This window comes from Pteropus medius, unplaced genomic scaffold, assembly GCF_902729225.1.
Source record: "Pteropus medius unplaced genomic scaffold, Ma_sr-lr_union100, whole genome shotgun sequence".
Classification (NCBI taxonomy): Eukaryota; Metazoa; Chordata; class Mammalia; order Chiroptera; family Pteropodidae; genus Pteropus; species Pteropus medius.
In genome coordinates this window covers 43,095,134-43,122,509 of record NW_024344378.1, presented here as the reverse complement: position 1 = coordinate 43,122,509, position 27,376 = coordinate 43,095,134, and the positions used below count along the sequence as shown (strand labels likewise).

Here is a 27,376-nt window from a genome sequence, read left to right as displayed (position 1 = left end):
AGAGTGCTTTCAGTTTGCACTGTTCCTCTTTGATGCAAGTATTACTCTAAGTTGTAAAAAGTACTGTTATACAGTAAAGAAAAATTAATGAAATTCGGTTGCGTATTAAAGATACTTATGATATTTCTCCCCTTTAAATAAAAATAACTTTATTTAATTCAGGTCGGAGTGATTGATTTTTCCATGTATTTAAAGAATGAAGAAGATATTGGAAATAAAGAAAGGTATGATTTTTCATAAGTTATTTCACAGGTTGTATTTGTTTTATACAGCTCTTTACAAATCATTATGAGGTCCATCTATTAACAATGTGGTTTTTATTTCCTTTATTTGTGTGTAATTCCTGCTTTGTTTAGTTTTCACTTCCATTTACAAGCTTTACAAAGCAAAAACCACTTAGAAAGAGGGTTTCAGATGAAGTACGGCTTCAGTCATACCTGTAGTTACTGAGATCCATTTTAATAGTTAGCTGTGTTTTTTTCCTTCTTTTTTTAAAAATTAATTTATTTTTTAAATAATTTAAAAATTTTTCAGTTCCAGTTGGCATACAATATTATATTAGTTTCAGGTGTACAACATGGCGCTTAGACATTTATATAACTTAAGAAGCAATCATTTCAATAAATCTAGAACCCATCTGTCACCATACATAGTTATTAGAATATTATTGACTGTATTCTTTATGCTATACTTTACATCCCCATGACTATTTTGTAACTACCTATTTGTATTTCTTAATCCCTTTCCCCTTTTCACCCACCTAGTTAGCTGTGTTTTGCCATAAAAGGGATGAAAACTTATTATTTACCAGATTATATATGCTGGTTTATTTCAAGATTTAATTATGTTTAAAATATACTTATTCCTACTACTAAAAAGAAAGGATAATTATGTGATGGAGGTGCTAATTATTGCTGTAATAGCAATCACATCATAATATATAAATATCAAATTAACATGTTATATGCTTTAAGTTTGCAGTGTTATATGTCAAATATGTTTTTTAAAAATCATACTTATAAAAGTTTAAATATACTAATGGTACTATTAAGTCTAGTATTAATAAGTAATTTATTTAAGAAAGCTTATAGTTATTTAGTAGGCAGCTTACTGCTATATGATTGTATTCTTTAATTTTATTTTAAAGGCCAGGCAATGTTGTTTTACCATTATGGTTTTACAGCAGTTTTAGATGATTTAGACATTATTTTTGGCACCCAATAAATACATTTCCAACTAACACAAAACTCCTTTTCCCCCCTTCTAGGAATGTTCAAATTACTGCCATATTAGACCAGAAGAATTATGTTGAAGAATTAAATAGACAACTGAAGTAAGTATTATAGATACTTGGATACTTAGTAGATTTTCGATTGTTGTCTTAGAGTTACCTCCTTCATGTCAGCTTAACCCTATTCCTTTTATGCATATTTGAGAAAGGGTTGAGGGATTAGAGTGGAAACTAAGAATATAGAGAATTATTGGAGATAATTCATTTTTAGTAGAAAATGAGTCAGATTTTTAAATAGAATCTTGGGAGAATTTAAAAATAGAATTTCAAACTTATCCCTGTACCCTTGAGAGAAAAGGCTAGAGTAGAAGTTTATATATTAATGAGATATATTAATTTTTTGGTACAATCTTCAAAATCCAATGTGTATTTTACACTTACATCACATTTCAATTTAGACTAGTCACCTTGTAAGTGATTATTAGTAGCCACATGTAGCTTATGGCCACCATACTATATAACACAGGTATAGTGAGTAATATTTGTACATAGTTAGAAATGGACTGTTCTTAATTAAAATGAATAATTAGCAAAATTATTCTGGATAATAGGATTAGGAATAATTTTTATTTAAACGCTTCTGTATTTTCTGAATTTCACTCAATAAACATGTTTTACAGTCACAAAATACAATTAAACATTTTCCCCCTGTAGAATAAGAAACTAATAAGCTGCAATTGGCTTTCTTTAAGTTGGGAGAGGTAGGAAAGATCTTGTATCAGTGTTTTTTTTCCCTAAGTCATGAAATTTTAATAATAGATATCATGGGAAAAATATGTGTATATATGTGTATTTCGTAATTTGTATTTCTGAGATTTTCTAAGTGCAAACTTGTATTGCTTATTTAATTTAAAACTTTTATTCAATTTTTGGGAATAGGTAATGTATTCCCATGGTTCGAACTTCAAAAAGAACATTAAATGAAAAGTCTTCCTCTTCCCTGATCTCCAACCATCTGGTTTCTCTCTTGGGGAGTAATTAATACACTAGGTTCTGATGTGTGCCTCCAAGGTACTTGATGCAAATAGACAAGAACATGCATATATTTTCTTATATTTCTCACCTTCCCCTAGTTCTTTACACTTAAGGTACATTTTTTACACTACTCTGTACTTTACATTTTTACTCAGCAATTTATCTTAGAGTTTATTTTATTCACTTCAAAAGAGCATTCTCTTTTAAATTATGGATGTGTGACTCACAGCAATACTAGTGCCTTTTGTATATTTTATATATTAAAAATGTTTCATTGTTTTTCTAATTAGAAAATAGTTCTTGTACATTTAGAATATTTTGAAAGTATAGAACACAGATATAGAAAAAAATAGAACTTACCTATTATCCCTCACTTGAAGAGGGTTTTCAAAAGTGCTTTTTTGATTATTTTCTTGATTCTCACATAAAGGTAGGGTGCATATTATGGTCTGATTTTATAGATAAAGAAACCGAAGCTCAGAGAGGTTTTAAAACTTTCAAGATGACACAGAAAGAAGAAAAGCAAGGACTTTAACCTTGGTCTTAGATTCTTAGTTTTGTACTTGTTGTATCTCATCATCAGAATATCCTGGTGCTGTTTGTGAAAAACTCAAGTTGTTCACCTAAGAATGATTATACTTAAATGATTTAACATAAATGGAAAAACATTTTTCTTGTTTCACCAGTAAAACTAAAATGCTTAAAATTGTTTCTGAGGTTGGTATAAAATTTGTTCTATTATAAGTTTTACTGTAATGTATACAGCATATTACATTACAGAAAGTTTGAGATAAAATCAAGCAGGCCTTGAAAATCAGACTCAATAAAATGTACAGTAATGTCTAGTTTTGATTGACTTATACAAAAATTAAACAAATGTGTTCATGTGATATTGTCACAGCATTCTCAAACGGAGAGACGGGACACTGAGGCTATAAGCAGGAAGCAGCGCTTATTGATGCCCGCACCGGCTCAGGGGATTCTTATCCAGAAGCTGAGCTCCGATTGTAACATAACAGGCAGTTTTATACAGTCTTGTCATTCCTACACAGCTACAGATGTAAGGAAGAACATTAATTGGTTGGCAAGCTATGAAAAATCTGATGTTAGCCAGAGAGTCCTTGAGGTCGGGGGAGGGCAGTCAGGCACAAACTCGTTTGAGCAGAAATGGCCAGGCAGGATCAGCCTGCCACAGTATAACCTCACTTTTAACTGCACCCTTGAAAGATGGGGTGTTTGCTTAGCTCTAGGCTGACTGGGTACCTGATGTTGGGTATTGCTTATTCATCTTTCTCAAACATGGGTGACTTTGGAGCTCTTTAAAGCTTCATTAAGCCACTTAATTATAAAGTGGACATTTAAAGCTCATCCTTTAGAACATAAATTTAGTTTTAACAGTATTTAGTAATCTTTATGTGGAATTTCCATTCTCAAATATTATAGGTTAGATGTAAGGAGGACCCGAAGAATATAAAAAATAATCATCAAATGAAATTTTAATAGAAATATTGATTCTTTAGATATAGTCTTTATTGCTGTCCTAGACAAATCAAGTTTCCCAACTTAATGAAATTTCTCACATGCAAAAATTCAAACAGGGCAGTTGGTAAATGTCCGTCAACATAATGAGTCTAGGATAACATACTTTTTTTTACTTTTGTGAGTTTGTGTGATTTTGAATGAGTTTTTTCTTTATTAATTTCAGCAGCACAGTCAGCAGTCTCCATTCAAGGGTTGACTCCTTAGAAAAGTCAAATACGAAGCTGATCGAAGAGGTATTGTCACGCAGCCATGGATAATTGTTTTTCACAGACCTAGTATTTGTGATCCTTTTTCATTTTCGTTATGAATGCATTAAGTATACATATACACACACTTATAGACATTTTTATCATTTGATAGACTACTTGTAATATAGTTGGAATTGAGAAGTTCAAGAGAAATCATATTCTCAGGTGAATCTATAAATTGTTTCGAGATACTCAACTTATAGAAATGCGCCTCAAAGATGAAACACATACAAACTCTTCTGTAAATTAACTGTGATTATCATTTTTATATCTGGATGACCTGTATTTAGATAGTAAAATCCCCTATAGTTAGAAATTCCTGTCAAAATGATACTGTCTCTCGTTCTACTATTCAGATTGCCTTTCTTTGCAAGCATGATCATATTCACCCTTTCTCCACCCTCCCATATGTAAAACTCATCCTATGTGTTCCAGTTTCCTGTATTGTAAAAGTGGCTGTCTGGTAGTCCCAGAACCAGAAATTTATCTCAGCTCTCTTTTTAATACTATTTGCAAAGCTGATTTTAGATTTTTTTTTTTTAGTCTATCAAACCACAGAATTTTTCTTTCTATTTTTAGAATTAGTAGAGAAAGACATTTGTTATTAGTGCTACAAACCCAATTTTCTATATTAATTAAAATGAATATTTCTTTTAAAACTCACCTAATTTTTTTCAGAACAGGGAACACATGATCGTTTACATGACTGCAGTTAATAATACATCTGCATTTTGATAGTTTGGGATCATTTGAAAGTTTGATAGAGTGGGACCTTTAAAGAAAACTGCTCACTGGTTTGTGCCTCTTCTTGGCCTTAGGCACACTGTGAAGCTCAAGTTTTATTCTAGACAAAGAGTTCAGAAATTTATTTGCAAGCCAACATTAGGGAGTAGTCTTTGCTTTCTTTTCCTAGGATCCTTCTTTTCATTCTGGGCCTCAGAGCCAAAGCTGCTTAGTTATTTATGTTTCTCTGATGAAGATAGCTGTCTCATATTTGTGATGGTCACTCAGTGTACCCAGGTTCCACAGGATGTCCTTCCTATTTGGTTATCATGAATGTCTATTAGATTTTCAATGATAGTGTAGCCTTTTTTTCTTATTGATGTTTCTATCTTTACACAAATCTTTATAGTCATATTGTTTAATGCATAATTCTTTATATGCTTACTTTGGCACTTTGTATTCAGGACACATTATTAAGTAGGATAAACGTAATAATATATTTCGATTAACAAAAAGAAACAGAAATCAGTGTAATTTCTTTAATTAGTATCTTAGGATAATAGGAACACATTTTTCTTGTGAAAGTTTTTGTAGGTATGCGAGACATTTTACTAGTTTTAGGATTTTATTTTCTATTTGTAGTCATGAATGTAACCTGTAAAGAATGTATAAAGTTGATAAAATCTTTTTTTCTTACCGCTGTTTCATAATTTTCAGTTAGCAATAGCAAAGAATAATATTATTAAACTCCAAGAGGAAAATCATCAATTACGAAGTGAAAATAAATTGATTTTAATGAAAACACAGCAGCAACTAGAAGTAAGTATGCACTGATTACAGACTGTATTGTGTCAAATTGTTTTGGAGACTCTTGTGGAGGCTTGGTATTTCTATGCTGTATTAATAGTAGATATTATAGAATAAAAAGTTCTGTTTTCTTCCTAGGTTACCAAAGTGGATGTGGAAACTGAGCTTCAAACATATAAGCATTCTCGGCAGGGGCTAGATGAAATGTACAATGAAGCCAGAAGGCAGCTTCGAGATGAATCTCAGTTACGACAGGTAGGTTGCATTAAAGTTATATGAACTAATAATGATAATTAATAATAATAAATTTACCCTTAAGCAAGCACCACTTAAATCTTTTTCAGCCTTGTTAGTAATTCTTTTCTTGCTTGGGGCATGTTTGCCCTCGCTAATGTCAGAGACCAGTCAGAGAGGGAGGACCAGGGCAGCTCAGAATGAGCCAGTTCTTACTGTGACAAGCGTGCATGCGCTCCCAACAAGTCCCGGGGCTCCCAAGGTAGGGCTGCTCCGACTGGGGCAGCCTACCTCCCCGCCAAAAAGGGTACCCGACTCGTCTTCTGGAGTGTCTAGCCTGGTGCCTCCTCCTCGGTGACCCCGAGCCCCAGGTCCCAGAGCAGTACGAAGCTCCCTTACATGTCCATTGACAGGAGAGCCCATGCTCGAGAAAGAGTCAGCGGGTGAGTGGTAGTAGGACAGACTGTGTCCGGCTGGGGAGGCGTTGCTGCCCTCTGGAAGAGGACGCCTTGTAGTTGGCCTCGAAGCCAGAGAACTTCATGGTGGTAGTTAGTTAAAGCTGGGGCGAGGGGCTGAGGGACGGAGGCAGGAGCCATGGGCCAGAGCCGGGTAGGAAGGAGCTCAGTCACTGCTTGCTCACGCTGCCGCTGGCTCTGTCTTCACTGCTTGGCTGCTTGCTACAGATATGTTTGGAGAAGGAGGAGCCACAGCCACTGCTTTTATAACAGCATTTTTATGAATGAGACCAAAGCCGTCACGGCACAACCATTGCGGCACTGGAGGGGTGGCCCACAAGCCTGGATACCTCCGTGGCCTCCTTGCGGCCTCTGCTGCCCTCGCAGCCCCCTGTCCACCCTCTCGTGTTTCTTTGTTTTGTGAGCATTTAGCAATCTGAGTCTTAAGGGTGTTGCAGACCTCCAAGGATGAGGGACTGCAGGGATGGCTTCCCCCACGACCGCAGCGACCAGCGTGGAAGCCTGATGCAAACCTAATGTGGACATCCTGTGAAAAGAAGGGAGGGATTGGCGGGAACTGCTTGTGGGTTGCAGCCAACACCCAGGGTGAGGGCGGGGGCGAGGGCGCCTTGGCCAGGGAAGGGAGGCAGGAAAGGAACAGAATGTGATTCGCACCTGGTTCAATGGGGACCCTTGTTCCTGCGATGGGGGTAATTGGGTGGGGGCACGTTTTTACCAGTATACAGAAACCAAGGAACAGTTCTGAGGCTCGGGTATAGAAGAACAGGTATACAGCCCCCCGAGGGTTTAAGCCTCAGCCTGCGAAGGAATGCGCCTCCCTCTGTGAAGGAATGTGCCTCCGCCCGTTTCCAATTCTAGCAGATTCTGTGCAAACTGAGGAAGCAGACCCTCATGCTCTTGCCTCAAGCCCCGGCCTCGAGCAATACTAGGACTATTATTGCGTTTGGAAGCAGAAAGTCGAGGGATCCAAAATAAGAGGAAATCATAACCGACTTTATCTACGATGCTAGGTGTTTTCGATTCATTTTTTTTGTTTGTGTTTAAGGAAAAAGGCGCATTTTTTCTCGATCATATACGGAGATATTAGCGTTACTGTCAGATTCCCTGAGACACTAGCCAATTCTCACTTCATAATCCCCTCAACTTTATGCTCCCATTTGTATCATTGTTTTTTAAACTATTACAATCTGTGAAATGAGTGAATTGTGATCATTACAAAAAATTAAATAGAATGATGTTTTCAAATGTTAGTAGAATCATTTAAAATTAACTTATTTTTTACTCTTTAAAATTGTGAAATATACCTACAGAAAATATAAATGGATTATAATGTAAATACCTGTGTAACTCCCACTCAGATCAGGAAGAAAGTATTGCCAGACTTTTCATCCCTTTTGCTGTTCATGTTTAATATTGGAAAGTTCTAATCCCTCCTGATGCAAAATTCTTTACAGGAAGAAATTAAAACTGCGAAATGGGATTTTTGAGTTATCTTTGGCTTTTATTTGTACAGAGTGCTTCATTTTTTTTTTTTTTTTTGCTTTAGGAAAATTATACTGCGTTTATAAGCCATTAACATACTTCATTATTAAACCAGCAGAATAATGATAACATAATTTAGAAAACGCTTTCACTTTAGCAAAGTATGCATTTGAAAATATTTAGAATGTTGTTAGAGGGTGTGGTTGATTCCTTTTAGTGGGGCTTATAACTCAGAGTAGTCTACATATTGAATAGAAACTCTTTCTTGGTCTCATTATTAACTGTTGTGTATCTGATTTTGACATCCTGAAGTGACATGTGAATTGATATGTTGAAATTGTAGGATGTGGAAAATGAGCTAGCTGTACAAGTTAGTATGAAACATGAAATTGAACTTGCCATGAAATTGTTGGAGAAAGATATCCATGAGAAACAAGATACCCTGATAGGCCTTCGACAACAGCTAGAGGAAGTTAAAGCAATTAATATAGAGATGTATCAAAAATTGCAGGTAAGGAACATTCTTAAATTCTTGTAATTCCTTGTTATATAAATTGAAAGTGAATATGTGTATAAACAAATTTTTAAGAGATGAACCTATTTTAGCTGTCGTATTGGTAATAAAAAAGCAGTGACTTTTTTTTTCTAAATGGAAGCTTAAAAAATGTAGCAATGAAAAAGGTATCAAAGAACAAACAAAATCACTTATCTGAATTTGTTAATGCTGATAGTTTAACAGTATAAAGATTAAATATTCGGGGAACACTCAGTCTAAACATGCAAGATATTTTTGTGAACTTCTTTATACAGTATAGTCCTGAGAAAGATCTAATTTTGATTGAAATGCTTTACTATAATAATTATGAATTTCCTAATAAAACGTTATTTTTGTTAAATAGACTGCTTGCCAAAAGCCCTTTATAATTTAATTTGAAAAATAGCATATCTTATGAAAGTTTATTCGATGTCTTCCAAACACATTGAAGACTGAGTGGTGTTTTTCTTTTATATATTTTAAATGAAGACTAGTAGTACTACTGCTTTATATCATAGGAGTATTTTAACCTACAAATTAACTGCTCATTTTAAAGTAATAATCCCATAGCAAAATGGTATACAAAATTTATAAATATTCAGGTTTAAAAATCAGATCACTATAGCTTTTGTGTTTTTATAAATAGGGTTCCGAAGATGGTTTGAAAGAAAAAAATGAAATAATTGCCCGACTAGAAGAAAAAACCAATAATATTACTGTAGCCATGAGGCAGTTGGAACAGAGGTACAGCATTTCCAGTCTTAGCTTCTTTTTTTCCTCCCCGCTCCCTCTTTTCTTTATCCAACTCTGATACCTGCCACAAAAACCATTAGGAAAATTTAGATTAGGACATCGTTTTTTTAAGCCCAGCAGAATTTTGCCTTTTTTTGTTTTGGTCGTTGCATGGAATCAAGTTGCTTTATATTAGGCCGATTCATTTGAACTTGTCATTTTATAGATTTTTTAAAAAGGCCTAATATCAGCAATTTCATGTGGCTCATTCTCTTATGTTACATAGAACAAATGCACAAATAAAAACCTCAAAAAAGTGAAAAACGAACTAAATCCATGGTGGAATTATCTCTAATTGATTTCCATGCATATTGATTGCCATTTACTTTGTCATTCACCATCTCTTTTATCTGAAGTCAGGCTTTCTGAGTTAGCAGTTTAATTGTTTCTTGAGCTAGGACCCTCAGCTCAACCCAAGAAATAATTTTGTTTAAATTGAATTGTTTTATATTGGCATTTTTCACTTTTATTGTTGGAAAATGTAATGTATTTCCATTGACCTGTCATGTTGGTGTCAACATATGTCTTATCATTGCTTTCTTTGAATCTACTTATGAAAACATAACTATTAATGGTTTATTGACATGAATATTCTTTTATTGACATCCTCTTTCTTCTTTTTTCTTTTTTGTTTCTTTATCCCCATTTTTACATTTTGGACATCTTTATTACCTTTTTCTGTCTTTGATTTCTGTCCATTCCATTATGAAGTGACAGTGATTTGTTAACTCAAACTAGGACAATTGCAATGTCATTGGTGAAATGTGCCAGCAGTGACACTCAGGACCAGTACAAGCTGGTCAAAGATATATCTTTCTGAAAACCACTTGTATTTAAACAGACTAAAAGAGAATCAAAAATTTTATAATATATTAAATAGAAAAGAATTTATGCTATTAAATATTCTAAAAGGGTAATTAGGAACCCTGTACACTTCTTGATCAGCTGCTGTGGTAATATACTGCCATAAAGCAGAGCGGGTGCACTTGGATTTCCCAAAACACATCCCTAAAACGTTGTGCACAATGGCTGATTTGAGTATTGACCTTTGGAGGTCAGGATTTTCAAATGCAGTTTTACCTTTTAAGCTACTTTTTGATGGAAAATATAAAAATTGTTTAAAAATAAGTTAAACTTTGGTTTCACAATGTGTTGGCACAGATTTTTTTCCGCCATAAGTCCAATCTTTGCCTAATGGCTCTTTTACTGATTTTAAAATCTGTTTTAAAATAGTTTATAACCCAGATTGGCCATCATCTTATGCTTTAGCACTTCAAGTTTCTAGTTCCCCTTAGCCCTATTCTATGATAGCACAACTTCAAGGCCTACCTCACTCACTTTGACTTTTATTTTAGTTTTTGTAGCATTAGAGAAAAGCTTGGGCCTCCCATTCCCCCACCTTAATATTTTAAATTTAAGTTTAGATTTAGAGATAACTTGAATGTTACTCTCTTTTCCTTGAAAGTGGAATTTATACTTCTGAAATGTGTGGGGGTTGCCCCATTGGTATGGTTTTAAGGAAGAAAAGAAGAGGCAATTTTTTTGGTTAGTTGAATAGAAATTTCTCTTATGATTCTCTATAAAGAATTGATGTCCCTTGAATACTTGGGAGGTGTTTCTTATAAAAACATTGAAGTTAAATCTAAAAAATCCTAGATGACTGTAGGAGGTAGGGAGTAGAGCTAAGCACAGGGAGAAGCAATGATTTCTAATTAAAAACAGAAAAAAATGAAAATCACATTTTTAGCTAATTTTTAAAATTCATCAATGAGGAACAAAAATCATCTCTAGAGAATATTGCCAGCTAGTACTAAATTCTTTTAAATGTTAAAACACAAACACATTCAGTTTTGGCATAATTTCATAAATGCATAATGATCCTATAGGGAGGACTTGGCTGTTATATGAAGTAATTGCAGATCTTTGCTCTTGGCCTTGTTAGCACACTTGATTCCTGGCATACACATCCTAATAGATAATATATAACAATGCGGCTTCTTCACCTAGTGTAGATGTGAGTACTATGCTTTTCATGGTTTTGTAAAAAGGCAGTAACACACCTATTATACTTTGAAAGTTGATTCATTATGCTCTACAAAAGTGGTAAAGGCTGTATTGCTTTGCATTGTTAATTATGAACAAGAAATAAAACATTTGAAGATAGTATTCTGGGCATATTATATGTTATATTGAAAAAAATCACAAAACAATTTCTAGACATTGTGTGGCTCTTTCACGTTTGAGTTTGTGAGTTTTCCCCCAAACTTTGTTTTCATTTAGAAATGTTTCTATTTCCCCATTTTTCTTTTATTTGTCTTCTTCACCCTTTTACACCCTAGTTCTAGCCTCAGTTTTACCCAAAGTTGATTTGAATTACACCAGATTGCAGCAAGCAGAGAAGGCGCAAATGGAAGCTGAAGATGAGGACAAGAAATATCTACAAGAGTGTCAGAGTAAATCCAACAGTCTGCAGAAACAAATCTCCCAAAAGGAGAAACAGCTGTGAGTACTTTGCTCTTAGAAACAAATACTTGTATTAACATAATTCCCATCCCTCAACCCCTGCTTTTTGCACATATGGTAGAATACCTATATTTTTACTTATTTAATGATGCCATATAGATTGTGGAGTTCTTAAAAAGTAAAAAAATTAGACAACATACTTATGGTAAAACTTATGTTTTTACATCTGTTTCAACAGAGCACTTTCAACTGTCTTTCTTGCCTTCTTTCTCAGGGAGTTTTATTCTTTCTGCTGTTGTTTAACATTAATCTAATGGCTATTATGTTTCTAGATACTAAGTATAATAGGCCTTTGTAACTCCAAGGAACCTATATTATCAAAGAACTTGATGTTTTCTGAGAACATTTTTATTAGTACTTCATATGATAGACTTGTAGATAGAGTAAAAAAAGCCTTGTTACTGATGCATGGGGATAAAAGTGCAGGCTCCCCACGTGACCTCCATTAATACCACAGAAGTGGAGGAGGTGAGACAACTGGGAAGTTGTAAAAGCTTGGACTCCCCATTTGGTCTTCTCTGAAATCACCACAGTGGGGATTGGGAGGGACATTATTGCCAGGTGAGGAAGGAAATTTAGGATCCCCACTTGGCCTTTGCTGACAGTGATCAGGAGGCCAATGTTTTTTTTCCTCTGGTGTTTTGATGGAATAGGGCATTTATTGTCAAAAAGATTTCTATTATGTTAGGTAGGATGCCCTTTCTCAGCTCTTTGGCAACAGAAAACATACCTTTCTTGGGGCTTTATTTTGGTTTATGCTCATTGCTCTTTGTGAGTTGCAGGCGGCCTCAAAACCCAGTCTCAGCTATATAGGAGGCAAAAAAAAACCCTCAGAGAACTCATCACCATGTTATTTCTTGAGTCCTGGGGTTTTTAGCTGGTCTGCCATTGTCTTTCTGCTTTTCAGAATCTTCTTATTTGTTTATATATAATGTCCAATGTTTTTTAACAACTTAGTTGGAGGGAGAGGTAGAAATATATTTACTCCATCTTGTCCAGAACCAAAATTTTAAGTTCTTTTTAAATCTACCACAAAAATAGCATTTTGAGAAATTGGTATATAGAATAAGGCTTTAGGGCAGGGAATGTTACCTTGGTTGAAAACTAACTCTCCCCAAAGAAAAAAAACACTCAGCAAATTTTTTTTTTTAATTTTAAAACTTTCACAAAAGGACAGCCAGTACTTTTAGGGCTCCCTTGGCAACAAAAATCATGAACGTTTAAGTCAACAAGTTTGTTAATGATGCCAAGGGTTTTGTTGTTTCAGTCCCTGTGCCCTGCCAAATGAAAAACAAGAAAAGCCAGACTGGGACACTGCCAGGCACTAGAATATAATCTTGAAACCTAGGGATTCTGTTACTGAATCACTTTTCTAGAGATTGACAGACGTGTTGGTAAGACAAATCTGATATTTATTCTGCAGTGGTGCAGCTATTTGATCCCTCCTCAAAAGGATGACCTAAATAATGCCACAGGTACCTGGCCCTTTCCTATAGGGCTAACCTACCCATTAAGAGACTAGGGTGGCAGAGTTTGTTCCTGCTGAAACCATGAAAATAATTTTGTCTCTCATTTGGTGCTATTTTGGTCGAGCATGAATGTGTTAACAATTTGGAGATCAGGAAGAATTTTTGATGGCTCAGAAAAATTGGAACCATTACTGTAGAAGTGGGCAGTTGAGACTTTTTTGATGAATATTCTTATTTATTTATTTATTTTTGGTATTGCATTATTTTGGTATTTTATGTTTTCACGCTGCATACTCTTGAGCGTCTTATTATATTGACTATATCATGGACATTGTATCATATCAATTACTATAGGTCTACACCATTATGTCACGGTTAACCTAAATGAATCCTTTAGCCTGAAAAATTGTGCTTCATTTCTTGAATTTGTATCTTTGATTACTAGTGATAGCTTGCATTTCTTTATTTTTGTGAATTGCCAGTTCATATTATCTATTTTTTTCCTCTGGGGTGTTCAGCTTTTTAATATATATTTGTAAGAGCTCTTTATTTACTGTTTATTTATTTACTATTAAACTTTGTTCATCGTGGTTTTTTCATTTATACATTTTAAATTTTTATATAGTTATATTTTCCTTTTTTTACCTTTATAATTTCTGCTGTTGGTGGTCAACATGCGCTTTTATAGTATATTTATAATAACTTAAAAGCAAAATTTTTCTTTACTTTTTTACTCATTGTTTTCTGATTCTGGATGATGAGGCCACTCAGCAAGGAACTCTCTACTTTTTCATTGTCTCTCTGTATTTCTTTTAAATTTTTAGTGAAATAGTATTTATCAACAATTTATAAATTCCATTTTGAGGTATTTCTTTTCTTCAGCCAAAACTATAAATTTAAAAATTTACTTCACTGAAAAATAATGTCGCCGTAAATGCTAACTTTATGAGGAAACAAAAGTTTTAATGTAATATTTCCAGTATTATGATATATTGCAATTAAAATGTAATGTAATGAGAACTGTAGCATTATTAGTACATGCCTCACTTGTTATACCTACTTGTGAGCAATAATTATCAAAATGATTTTTTTTGGTCGTCATAAATGTAAGAATTGGATTGCTTTTGTTTGCCAGCTACCACCTGTTGTAAGAATGATAAAGAAGTGCTTTCAAATATGAACTGGCATTTCTAGCCTGTGGATTTTCCCCCAGTGTCTCCTCGGTCTTACAATTGTCCTGTAATTGGTCAGCTTCCAACAGTAACCTGCAAAGTAGCTCTTTGAACTAACTTTTCTGTTACTGATGTTAAATTGATTTAGTGGTGACTGTAATACTTATATGAGAACAAGACTTTTCATTAGTTCGTAATATAATTTCTCACATGGCATAGAAATGTAATTAAAACCCCACATTTCTCTCCTCGATTCCATTCCCAAAATGTATCCAGTTTTTATAGTACAGTGTTCCCCTCCAGGCATTTTCTATGCTTATATAGCATTTATGTATACAGAGTTAATAAATGACATAAATTATTGTTTAGCAAGGAGTTCTTGTGGTTGGCAAATAAACTGATACTTTATGCTGCTAAATTTGCTTACCAAAAAATATTTATGAAAGAAAATATCAGCAGAAATGAATTATAAAGACAAAAGTCATCAAAAAGATGCTATTATTAAAGAATACAAACAATTGTCATATAAAAAATAGCACTGAGTTTCTGTTTATTGTTTGTCATTCAAGGGTGCAACTGGAAACCGATTTGAAGATTGAGAAGGAATGGAGGCAGACTTTGCAGGAAGATCTTCAAAAGGAGAAAGATGCCTTATCTCATCTTAGAAATGAGACCCAACAAATCATTAGTCTTAAAAAAGTAAATGGTGGTAAAACTTTTAAAATTACATTTTAATGAAAGTTATTTAAAAAGAATCAGACCATAATTTTTATATTTATTCCAAGGAAATAGAATATACTAGTTATCTTTAAAAATGCCAGTAAGGAGATTAAATGAATGAAAAATGGATGATATAAAAGAGTAGCTCTGAAAAAGCTTTGGACATTAGTTCTGTTTTCTTATATAAAAAGTTAAAGGATTTTGTTCTTAATTAACGGTATGTATACAATGTGGAGTTTCTTGTTTCCTTTTTTTTAAATTGTGTTTTCTGTTATTTATTGTTTCAAAGGAGTTCCTTAACCTCCAGGATGAAAATCAGCAGTTGAGAAAAGTATATCATGAACAGGAACAAGCTCTTCAGGAACTTGGCAACAAACTTAGCGAGTAATTTCTCTTTTTTCCTTCAACTAAGTAGTCATTGATTTTTATAAAGGTATGAGTGTGCCAAACCAAATAGGCAGAAAAGTTTAAACATGGAAAAGACATGAACTATTAAAGCCAAACAAAAGCTTTAAAGATTAACAAATAAGACTGTAAGTTGGAGAGATTTTTTTAAAGTTATGTTCATTTTATTATATCTTAGCTCTGAACATTTTTCTAGATGACAGCTAAGACTCTTGTTTAATTTCTTAAAATCAGAGAATTCATAACTTCATTTAATATATATTTTCTCAGAACAACAGAAGCCAAATTTTCAAAATATCTGCAGAGAGCTTTTTCAGGGTTTTGAGAGGGAGCCAACATTGTGAGAAGTGAAGGGTGTTTTACTCCGACTGGATTAAGTAGGGGCTTAACTTTGTATGATGTGGGCGGTTCTATTGTAATGAAGTGTTACTGGGTTTCTATAAAGACAAGAACGAGAAATGGTGTTGTTTCTTACAGTTTCCTCCTTGTTCCAAGTGGTGTGTGTTTTGCTAATGATGGGATTCCATTAAAAAGTCATGAGTCCAGTTTCCAAGGACATAGAAGAGAGTAGTTCACTAAAACTACAGAAGAAGTTAGTATTCAAAAAGATAACATTTTTGTTTCTACAAATTCGAAGAATGATTTGCATTGTGATTCTGATAAGCAGGATTTTGAATCTTATCTGGCATCAGTTTATTGAGCACTTGGAGCCAGACCCTGTGCTAAGTGCTTATTACCTTATTTCCCATTTCTTCATTTGAGAAATACTTATTGAGTCTTTACTATGTGCCCAGCACTGTTCTAAATGCCAGGGACTCGACAGTGAAAAAATATATTTACATTTATTACGATCATGAAGGTTTAATATTAAAACAGAATAGTAGAACAAGGAATGTGTATTATTTTTCACCCACCATCCACTAAATACTAGAGATTGCCCAGATAGCTGAATTCAACCTTTTGTTTTTTCCTTTAGTCTGGTTCATTGTTTCTCAAATTTTAGTTCGCATGAAAATTACCGCTCAAGGTTAGATATACTCAACAATCTGTATTGAACTTTATGGACTATTTAAGGAATTTTCAAGAGTTAATTTGACTACTGAATTTTTCCATTGTATACCTAGTCCCTGTGTAACTCAACTGTGTGCATATTCTTCTGCAGTTTATGTTTTTACTTAAGAATATGTGTTAGAAGTTTCTCCTTATCAATACATAAAGATATTTCTTAGAATGTATGTGCCATAGTCTGTTTCTAGTTTTTTTCTTTTACGACCAGTAGTGATGCTAACATCCTTGTATGTACATGTTGATATATCTTGATATACTTTAATGAGTATATCTGAAGAGTAAGTTCCTAGAGGTGATTGCTGGGCCAAAAAGAATGTACTTTAAAAATTTCAATAGTGCTAAATTACTCTCCACCTCTAGTGTTATAACATAACCCCCTCTTCAGAAGTAGGAGAGTGTGCCTGTTTTTGCCAGTCTGATAATTGAAAATATTTTTTGATTTGTATTTCTTTAACCATGAGCAGGGTTGAACATCTGTATTTGTGTTCTGTTTGTATTTGCAATTTATTTTTTGTAAACTGCTCGTATCCTCGGCACATTTTTTGCTTGGATTGCTCACCTTTTTATTGTGGGATCTTTGTAAATTGTTGTACACAGTGTCCATCTTTTTTTTACCCAGTTTTTCATTTGTCTATTTACTTCATTTATGATATGTTTTTTCCTTGCCGATGTTTGATTTTTTATGGTACCATTTTATTAGTTTTCCTTCACTGCTTTGAGACCCATAGTCCATAAGACATGGGTAGGGCCAATCGCGAGTCAGAACATATTCTTTCTCAACTCTAGTTCTCTTCTGCAGTGACAAGAATTTAATCAGGGTTGGAGAAGGGACAAGTGGCCCTATGAATTTCTCCAGACTGTACCAGTTTATCTTCTGAAACACTTTTATTCCTCTTCTTTATCTTCCTACTCCTGTGATTATATGTCAGATTGAAATTCAGCAAAAACAGATTCCTAATACACAAGATGAGATTAAAAATTTGGGTCAATACTTTTTTTTTTTAGGAAAAAATTTGGGGGGGAAGTCAGTACTTTTTAACTTTCGCTTCCAGTTAATGAGGCTTTTTGTAGACATTTGGGTGTTATTTAAAATGAGTAAAGAGGGGTGGTCTATGGCCATGCTACTCTGAACACGCCCAATCCTGTCTGATCTCGGAAGCTAAGCAGGATCGGGCCTGGTTAGTACTTGGATGGGAGTCCACCTAGGAAGACCAGGTGCTGTAGGTGTAAAAAACCAAATAAATAAATAAAAATAAAATGGGTAAAGGGGGTCAAATATGTGGTGACAGAAAGAAATCTAACTATGGGAGGTGAACACACAGTGTAAATATATATATACCTTACTGTTAAAGTGTACAGCTGAAACTTATTGGATTTCGTTAACCAATGTCACCATAAAAATAAATTAATTAATTAAAATGGGGAGTGGGAAGGAAAAGGTTATATATAATAATATGAAACATTTAATTTTGTTAAAAGAGGACATTAATATTTCAGAAAGAATAGTTTTTAAACTTACCATTTGAAATTTGCATTTTCAAGTTATGACTAAATTTAAAAATTAGTATTCATTAATGTCACAGGAATTAATATACTACCATTTCTGTGTGACTTAGGGGCATTTATTTAACTTCTTTAAGCCCATTTATCTATTTGTAAATCAGAGAGTTATAAAATCCCCACAGAGTTCTTTTTCTAATTAACTGAGAATAAGTATGTTAAAGCAGTGGTCCTCAACCTTTTTGGCACCAAGGACCAGTGCTCCTATTAGAATCTAATGCCTCATGATCTGAGGTGGAGCTGAGATGGCGATGCTAGTGCTGGGGAGTGGCTGCAAATACAGATGAAGCTTAGCTCTCTGGCTTCCTGTTCACCTCCTGTTGTGTGGCCTGGTTCCTAAGAGGCCATGGACAGGTACTGGTCCACAGCCCAGGGGTTGGAGACCCCTGTAAAGCACTTAGCACACTGCCTTTCCTGATAGCAACCATAATATCAGTTTTCTTGTCTCTAAGATGAGCAGGTTGGATCTGAAAACTATTTTCCAATGCTTACATTCTGAACCTGTAACTTTAAATGTAAATGATTAATTTAAATTAGGAAAATACTTTTAATGGCAGAAAGGCTTTATTTTTTATTTTATTTTATTTTAATTATTTTATATTATATTATATTTTTAGGCAAGGCAACCTTTGGTTGACCTCACAGATTACAAGGACCTTGTCAGTTTACAATCTCTTATTTTTTTATTTTTTTATTTTTATGCCTACTTCCTAGGTCGTCTCCCATCCAAGTACTAACCAGGCTTGACCCTGCTTAGCTTTGAAAGGCTTTAAATGTTATTCTTCTAAATAAATTATAATTGTAGTAGACATTTAGGATTAAATAAATGAAAATGAACCCTTCATACTTGAAGAAAACATGGAACATATGAAATATTAGGGTGGAATATTCAAAGAAGAGAATGTAGAGTAATTAATTTGTATTATAATGACTAATAGTTTAAAATACATGAAGGATGATAATCAGATTTTTCCTTATCCTCATCAAGGCTTAAATTCCAACAAGAATTTTTTAGTTTAGAAAAAGAAGTTACCAGGACTCCTCTAAATGTAGTATTCTATAAATACTATTCTTTCCATATAATTATACTTTTTTGTTTTTCTTCCCCCTCAAAAGCAGCTGTTTTGGGATTATCAGCGGCTTGTTACATTTTATGGATGTTTTCCTGTAGTGTCCTAATTGATCGTATCGCATTTATTATACTTGCATATTTTATTTTGACCCTTCTCTATGCTGTTTTCATGCCATGGTCAAATATTTTCATACACTTAAATACATGTTCCTAAATAAAAGCAAATTATAATATTGTATGTCAACAATTTAAAAATTAAAATTAAAATATTTTTTTAAAAGCGAATTAAAATGAATAATATAGACATGTGTTTCCTCCCTGTCTAGGATAAGGAAAAAGTGTTCTTGAACATTGCGTTTATTGGAACTGTAACTGATACCCCCTTCTTTATGATACTTTGACAATTTGTATCAGAAGAGGCAGGCTTTTTAGAGTCCATATTTGTGAACAAAGGTATTTTAACCAGTATTAACAACCAGTAAATTTCATAAAGTATTTTTATAGTGAATGCTATTAAGCTACATTCATTCCATATTCAGTTTTTCTGTGTAGCACAGTTACTGTTTTGGCTACTACTCCCACCTGAATCAGTTTTCCTTTGGCACATTTTGTAGATATGAATTCAGCCAAGAAAATTTGATTATTCTAATATTTTTACACTATGTAATTTTACATTGACTATTCCCAGTGTAAGTCAGTATGAGCCAGAAAAAGACTAACACTTTGTTTTTATGTCTTGCACAAAGAGTATTTTGTACAGTGAAGCAAGTTCCTAATGTTCTACTTCGGTAGCAGAGACTATAGTATTTTATGTACCTTTATTTTTTTTTCTCCCCCTCTTTAATTCCACCCTCCCCCCCACCACTGCCCCACTTCCACCTCTGACCTATGGATGTTGCCATTTTCCCTTTTTTAAGAACTGGATCTCTGAAGGCGGGGCGTCTCCTCCCACATGCTCGTGTACTGGGGCCTGGTGTGCCCGGGGTATGGTCCGTGGCTCCACCTGGGGCGCAAACCCAGGACCTTCTGCGTATAAAGCAGACATGCTAACCACTACACTGTGGAGCCACCCCTGTTATGTAACTTTTGATCCAATAATTTCATTTCTAAATTGTTCTAAGAAAAATCCAAAAGTTTTGGTTATTCCAATTTTAATGAATACTTTCTATGGCAAAAATTTTGAAACAAGTTGAAAGTTTAGTAGTAGAAAATTATATAAACTATATTCTTTTTCATGGTATATAATTGTAACCATTTAATATAATGACGTGGCAGATAAGTCAGTACCTCTGAGTCTTTCAGGATATATTGTTAAGTGAAAAGAGTTGTCAGTATGATTCCATTTAAAATACACCACTCGGTGACATGTAGAGATGATCATCTCTGGGTAGTGGGATCACAGGTAATTAAATATTACTATTTATAATCTCTGTATTCATTAACATGTATTTTCAAAAGGTTAAAAAGTATTACAACTGTATTTTAATGTTTCTACTTTTTGCATCTGCTAGACAAATAGTGTGCATAATGGTTAGCGTGTGAGGGCTTTGGGGTCTCACAGACCAGGGTTCTCCCGGTTACCACCTCCACTTCTTGTTACAAGTGACTAAACCTCATCAAGCCTCACTTTCTTCACCTTTAAAATAGGTTTTTTTGAAGATTAAATGAGATTATGTGTACAAAGTTTATAGCATAGTGTCTAGCAGAACAAGCCAACAATAAATGATACCTATTAATATTGTCATAACCACATGAAAATGCCAATATTCTTTCCTTAAAAAAGCAATTTTAAAATTTAAAAATTACATTTTTGCTTTCGGACATTTAGAAAATGTAGGAAAATATAATACCATTAGCGAAAGAAAATCATTAGAATTATGTACTTTATACAATTTTATATCCTGTGAAAAAGCAGTTCTTTTCTGAATTACTAGATGTTATGTATTAAGATATAGGTACTGAAATTTGGGCCTATTTGTAATCTTTTTAGATCAAAACTTAAAATAGAAGATATAAAAGAAGCCAACAAAGCATTACAGGTGAGTAGAAAGTGTTTTCCTCAAATAGAAAGAGATCTGTGTGAATGAAAGTCTTCAATAGAAGGTAAAGCTGTGTATAATCTCTAAGTTATTATCGAATCCCAGGATTTATAGAGATAGAAACACTGAATTGGGGAACCTGGGTGATGGGGATCCAGCTCTTCCCTATCCTTTAGAATCACATTAATAATCTTAGTGTTAAAAATAATTTTGTGTATTTTCCTACAGAGTGTGGCATGATAGAGTGAAATTGCCTTTGAATTTGAGAATCCTTGAGTTCCTATGCCAGTCTATTACTGGTATTTGACCTTCAGCAAGTCACATACCCTCTAGGAGTCTGTTTCCTCTTCTGAAATGGGCTTACAATTTTGCATAGGGTTGCTTTGAATATTGGGTAGGTTAATATATGTGAAAGTGATTGGTACATTTATCAGTTATTTGGTTCTGAATGTGTCTGGGTGGAAGGATCCCTTTTACAACCTAGGCAAAAATAGTCTCTGTTTGAATACTTCAGTGACAGATGGTTTCCTCCTGCACAAGCTACACATTTTGTTTTTCTATCACAGTGTTACATGAAAATAATTTTAAAAGCCACATAGTGCCAGAAAGACTTAAATAATGGTAGCAGCCTCTTGTTCTTGACTCCCTTGTTCATTATCCACTCCAATTCCTGCCATCTGAAGGGAGCTATTTTAAATTCTTTTAGTTATTTCTTGCATTTATCCCTCTATTTCTAAGTAATACTGCTTGCTCTTAATTTACTTAAGACTTATCTATTGCCTGGTTTAACATGGTGGATGAGTTTTGTGGACTCTCACCCTGGTCTTTTCACTGTCCTCCCAGTATAATTAAGTAAAAATTTTCTTGGAATTCATTTACTGTATATCATTATGACTATTTAAATATTATTCTTGCTGGACCTGGTAGTATACTGTGGTTATATTTTCTTTCTTTCTTGAACTACTTTTTATTTCCTCTGGAGGAAATTTTTGTTGTTGTTTAGGTATATTTGAACATCAGTGTTTTCTTATACCTCTATAAAATGCTTCTTGATTAAAGTTTTTCACATGGTAAAATCAATGAGGTAATTGGTTAGTTCTTTTTTCCTTGGAATCATCATTCTTGGAGTTCTGTGCTCTCCTCTGCTCCTGTCTGGTCACCACTGTCGTGACATTTCCCTTTTCCCTTTTCATGTTAAAACTCCTGGTAACTTAAACCTTGTAACTTCTTGGTTTACTCCCTCGTTTTGGTCAGTGTATCCTTCAGCAGCTTCCTGAAAAGTGGTGAATGAAGATAAAGACTTCAAGAATGTGCATATGTACATATACTTTTATTTTGCTCTCACTTTTTTTAGATGGTAGGGATTTTTGCCCAACTGTCATTAAACTAAAATTTTTTTCACTGTTAAATATTTCATGTATATAAGAGAGACATACAGTACAACTTAAAAATACTGGCATACTCTCTGCTTTAGTTTATAATGGAACATGGTACTCCGTGATTGCATTCTCCTCCTTATAGTAACAATCTTCTACTTTGTGTTAATCATTGTTTTTTATAGTTTTATTATTCATGTCTACCTTCAATAAAGTATCTACTCGGAGAAAGGGGGAAGGGATAAAGAAATACAAATTATTAGTTGATAGATGGTCACGGGGATGGGGAATACAGTATAGGGAATGCAGTTAGCAGCAATGTAATGTCTAGGTGTAGAGCCAGAGGGAAGCTACAGTAATCGGGGGGATCGTTTCATAAACTATATAAGTGTCTAACTGATGTACTATATACTAGAAACTAATAATAAAATAAAATGCTAAAAAATCGATAAAATATCTAGATTTCCACGTTTTCATATGTATGAAAATATATTTACATGTTACTTTTCTTTTTTGTCTTTGCTATTGACCAGTTACTGGGTCTGGGAAAGCTATCCTGTGGTTTATTGTGTTCTGGATTTTATCTGAATGCTCGTTTGTAGTAGTCTTAAACTTCTTCCACTATGTCCTTATTGCCTGTAAACTGGAAGTTACATCTGAAGGCTTATGCAACCTCAAGGTACAACCTTCTGTGAAACTTAGTTCTGCTACCATATCCAGCAGGCAGTTATTTGCTCCCTTTTCCTTTTTAAAATAGCTCTTTAAAGTTTTCTTTTGCTACTGCCATTCTGTATTTCTTCTGAATTTTATTCTTGGGTTTGTTTCTTTGGCTGAAATACCTCATGCCCAAGTCATTCCTCAAATGTTGGGTAATCCTAGTTTTAATAAAAGACAAAGTCTTGGAAGCCCTGTATGTGATGGCTGCGTGGAAGGTGTGTGCGTGTGGAGGGAATTCTTGTACACTGGTAGGCTGTAGCATAGAGAAATCTGTGAATTAGTAAATTGTTAGGTACCCTCTCTAAATGTATCTACAGGACTTTTCTCTGGGGCAGTTCAGTTTCTCCAGAAAAGGATCCTCTAATATCCTGTCTGGGGAAGCGGAGAGGGAGGGGTATAAATTGGGTGGCTGACATTATGGAATTAGAGAAAAATAGCCATTTGTTTGCAGAGCAATAGCTTGCTTGCTTCTAGTCTTGGTTCTGCTTGTAAACAGCTGTGTTTCCTTAGGAAGCAACTTTAGCTCTCTGGACCTCATTTTCTTATTTGTAAAATAAGAGCTGTAGGTACTGATCTGAGATCCCTTCCATCTGACATACTAGACTTAACCTAGAGTATATAACTTTTCTCCTTGGGAGATGGGCAGGGGAAATTCAGTCAAAATAAGTTTGGAGGGCCCAGCCCTGATGTCAGAAAGGTTATCTCTGAACCTAATGATGTTGCTTGGAACTGTTTCATATCTGGCTCTCCAACCCTCACAAAGCTAGGCAACAGCTTCTACTAGGTGGCTTTGGGACATTTAGCAAGTCCCTTTTCTTTTTATGGTGTTGACGTTTGGTTAGATTACTTAAGGTCCCATATCGTGCTTTAAAAAAAATTCAAGTCATCTGATTTTTTGCTGGTGTTTGTCTGATACAAGCTGTCTAGTTTAAGCCTTCAGTTCTTAAAATCCTGTGTTCTAAGAAGGCTCGCTGCCTCAGCAATAAACCAACACCATTTCTTACTTTTGCTAACAGGTGCTAGTTATTAAAACAAAAATACCTGAAATTAACCTTGTGATTTTTGTCTGTGAATGCTGTTTTTTCATCTTTCTTCAAAGAATTGTTAGAAAAGTCTTTTAAGAAAACTCAGGTTCTTGAGAATGTATCTGTGGGCTTTGGATAAATTTATTTTCTCATTAGGTGATAAAGGTCCTTATGCCTCAAAGGTACTTCATAGGTAGCACTTGTTCCACTTCTTGAGCTGGATGCAGTCATACTTGGTTCTTTGGAAGTAGCAGCAATGTGGCTTACTTAGTTCAAGTGTTTTTAAAAGGAACATGTGATGAGACTAATCAGGAGCAATGAGGATTCTTCCTTCACTTGAGTCTTTTCATTATAAAACATAATGAAACCATCTGACAAAGTTGCTTTCATAAGGAAAAAATGCTTTTTAGCCAGAATCTTGGTTCGCTAAGAATGGGTCAAGTTAGAAATTTTAACTCCCACCTGTTTAAGACTTTCCATTTTCTACTGAGCTATTACATTTAAGAGAACTTGAGGGAAATTAATAGCGATGTAAAACTGAATTTAAGGTGAAGTCTTACCTAAAATAATGAACTCAAACATCTGATTTCCAAATTCTCTTCAAATTTTAGGGAATTTACTTCATATAAGTTATATATAATGCCAAACTGAAATGCATTTCACATAGTGAAAATTTATCCTTGAAAATGTTGTTGGATTGGATAATCTTTAAAGTTTTCCTTAAAGAGAATTCCCATCAGTAACATATTTTTATTTTTGAAAAACATTTTATCATGGAAATGTTCAGACATACAATTATAGAGTAAAACAATTACCTAGTTTCAATATTTATCAATATATGGCCAATCTTGTTTTATTTATATTCAACCCACATCCCTTTTCCCTCACCCATATTATATTGATCTACTATGTATCTCTCAAAGAAAAAGGACCATTTTTGATTCATCTCTATAGTCCTGTAAAATGTTCTTAAACATATTTTTCACATGATTTTTAGTGTGACCAATTTGAGCATTAATATTTATGCTTTTCCTTCCTACTAGGGACTGGTTTGGTTGAAAGACAAAGAAGCAACACATTGTAAGCTTTGTGAAAAGGAATTCTCTCTCTCCAAGAGAAAGGTAAGGGAAGTAGGAAGTGAGTCCAAATTTTAGTGCAAATATGGCTTCTAATTTTATTCATAACTTTTTTTTTCTGATTTTTCCAATAGCACCACTGTAGAAACTGTGGGGAAATTTTCTGTAATGCTTGCTCTGACAATGAACTGCCTTTGCCTTCTTCACCAAAGCCTGTACGGGTTTGTGATTCCTGTCACGCATTGCTGATTCAGAGATGCTCATCTAACTTGCCGTAAGATGCCAGAACTAAAATCCTTATTGTATGAAAGTACCTACGATGAATGTTATATATGAACATATATACATCTTAAGACACTTCTTAAGCAGCTTTCAGCCAGTATTTGTAAGTTTTATCTTCCACATATTCATGGGAATTAGAAGTTGTATAATTTGATATTTCCTCTCCATTCAAAGAATTTTCAACAGGGCATGCTTTAAAATAAATTTAGCTTACTTCATGTAACAATCATGTAACTCTTAATGAAAATGAAAGGCCAGATAGCATAGCTAACACATTTGCCTTATTTTTTAAAGGCCTTCTTAAAAATAGGGCTTCAGATTTATTCTCCAGGTTGTCGTTGGTATTTGTGGTGCCTGTAATTTTCTTAATGCACTTTAAAGCTTTATGGTTCTCAGAGAAAAACTGGAAATACATAAACTTTTTATTATAAGTATTAATATTCCAATTCAGATTTTCCATTAGCTTGGTATGATTTCATGTTGACTTTATTTGCCCATTTTCCATTAGAAAAGGCCAATATTTTATCCTGTACAATTTCCTTTTGGTCTTTCTCCTAAAATCAATGTACTTGCTGATAGTAGATAAAAGAGATATTGCTTCAACTTTTTCCTTATTTTGAAAGGAAGTTAAACCATCATCCTTTTATCCTGTTGCTACTTGCAGATTTTTCTAACTTTTAAGAAGCATTAATTACATTGTAGTAGTCTACTATTGCAGTATATGAATAAATGATTCACCATATACTGAGCACTCTAAGCCAGGGTCTTTAGTAGATGAATATATAGTCTCAGCCCTGCCATGAAATACATACTTGAAATCATTTCAGTAAACACTAATCTTGTTATATAGCACACTAAGAATTTAATCTGTAAAGTTACCTTTAATCACTTGAATGGCACTACCACTCGGGACCTACTTTTCCCCTCTTTTAGTCCAATTTCAGCTACTCACTAAGCCTGTTAACCTTTCAAACAGTGAATCATGGCCATCACCCCACCCTCTAAAGATGGGGTTATTCTGCAGAATCCTTTCCTCAGTGAAGTACATATTTTAACTTTTGAAATTATAAAAACGTTTTACTTGAAGATTTTCTCCATAACCTAATTCGGTGTCTTCATTTAGAATCGATGAGATTTTTAGGTGGTCTTTCTCAAATGCTGACAGAAATGTTATCAAGAAGTATGTATATATTCTTGAACTGTTTTGTATTGAGATGGGATAACATTTTTATGATTGCTGAGAATAAGCAAAAATGAGAAACTTCAAATACTAAAAGTATTTTATTACTGTGCTTAGAACAAATTTTAAAATGTCATTTTTTTGTTTAAATTCCAAGGCTGGTTTCATTCAACCAACCATGAATTTTATCCCCTTTTAAATTCTTTGCCATTCAACTCATGTGTCACCATTGATTTGGGCTTTTTGTAGGCAAGCTTTTGACAGCAATATAACTTGCTTTTAAAAATTCTTGCTTAAAAAACAACATAGTAATTTGGGATTTTGTGATTATGAACCTATACTTTCACTTTTCAAGTAAGATCTGCCCTCACTGAAAGTATCTTAATAAACTTCACATACCATTCCCTCATCTAGCTGTCATGGTGCCAAGGAATTGTGATTGTGTTTCTTTTACCCTGCAATGTTTTAAAATGTGAGTTTTATAGACTAAATAAAAGATTTGAAAAATTAGCCTGCTTTAGAAAAGCAACTTTCATTTTAAACACTTTATATTTTTACTGCTTGATTTTAATAGGGTACTCCTGGGA

General features: G+C 34.0%; 1 protein-coding gene and 1 pseudogene across 8 annotated transcripts in view; both read left to right on the top strand.

Annotated features, from left to right (window-relative positions):
- RUFY2 (RUN and FYVE domain containing 2) overlaps nucleotides 1–27,299 on the top strand; it is a 44,391-nt gene extending 17,092 nt beyond the window's left edge. For 5 of the 8 annotated variants that reach the window (XM_039871952.1, XM_039871953.1, XM_039871951.1 and 2 more), the window contains 13 exons: nucleotides 163–224; nucleotides 1,268–1,333; nucleotides 3,972–4,041; nucleotides 5,497–5,598; nucleotides 5,725–5,841; nucleotides 8,122–8,289; nucleotides 8,960–9,057; nucleotides 11,488–11,607; nucleotides 14,839–14,968; nucleotides 15,279–15,373; nucleotides 21,085–21,133; nucleotides 25,295–25,372; nucleotides 25,462–27,299. In XM_039871952.1, coding sequence (XP_039727886.1) covers nucleotides 163–224; nucleotides 1,268–1,333; nucleotides 3,972–4,041; nucleotides 5,497–5,598; nucleotides 5,725–5,841; nucleotides 8,122–8,289; nucleotides 8,960–9,057; nucleotides 11,488–11,607; nucleotides 14,839–14,968; nucleotides 15,279–15,373; nucleotides 21,085–21,133; nucleotides 25,295–25,372; nucleotides 25,462–25,605 — 1,299 coding nt within the window. In that variant the 3' untranslated portion in view covers nucleotides 25,606–27,299. Of the gene's footprint in view, nucleotides 1–162; nucleotides 225–1,267; nucleotides 1,334–3,971; nucleotides 4,042–5,496; nucleotides 5,599–5,724; nucleotides 5,842–8,121; nucleotides 8,290–8,959; nucleotides 9,058–11,444; nucleotides 11,608–14,838; nucleotides 14,969–15,278; nucleotides 15,374–21,084; nucleotides 21,134–25,294; nucleotides 25,373–25,461 lie in introns of all 8 variants that reach the window. The other 3 variants (XR_005654775.1, XM_039871949.1, XM_039871950.1) reach the window with 3 other exon arrangements.
- On the top strand, nucleotides 17,571–17,689 carry LOC120609944 (uncharacterized; annotated as a pseudogene).
- Nucleotides 27,300–27,376: the final 77 nt, after the last annotated feature.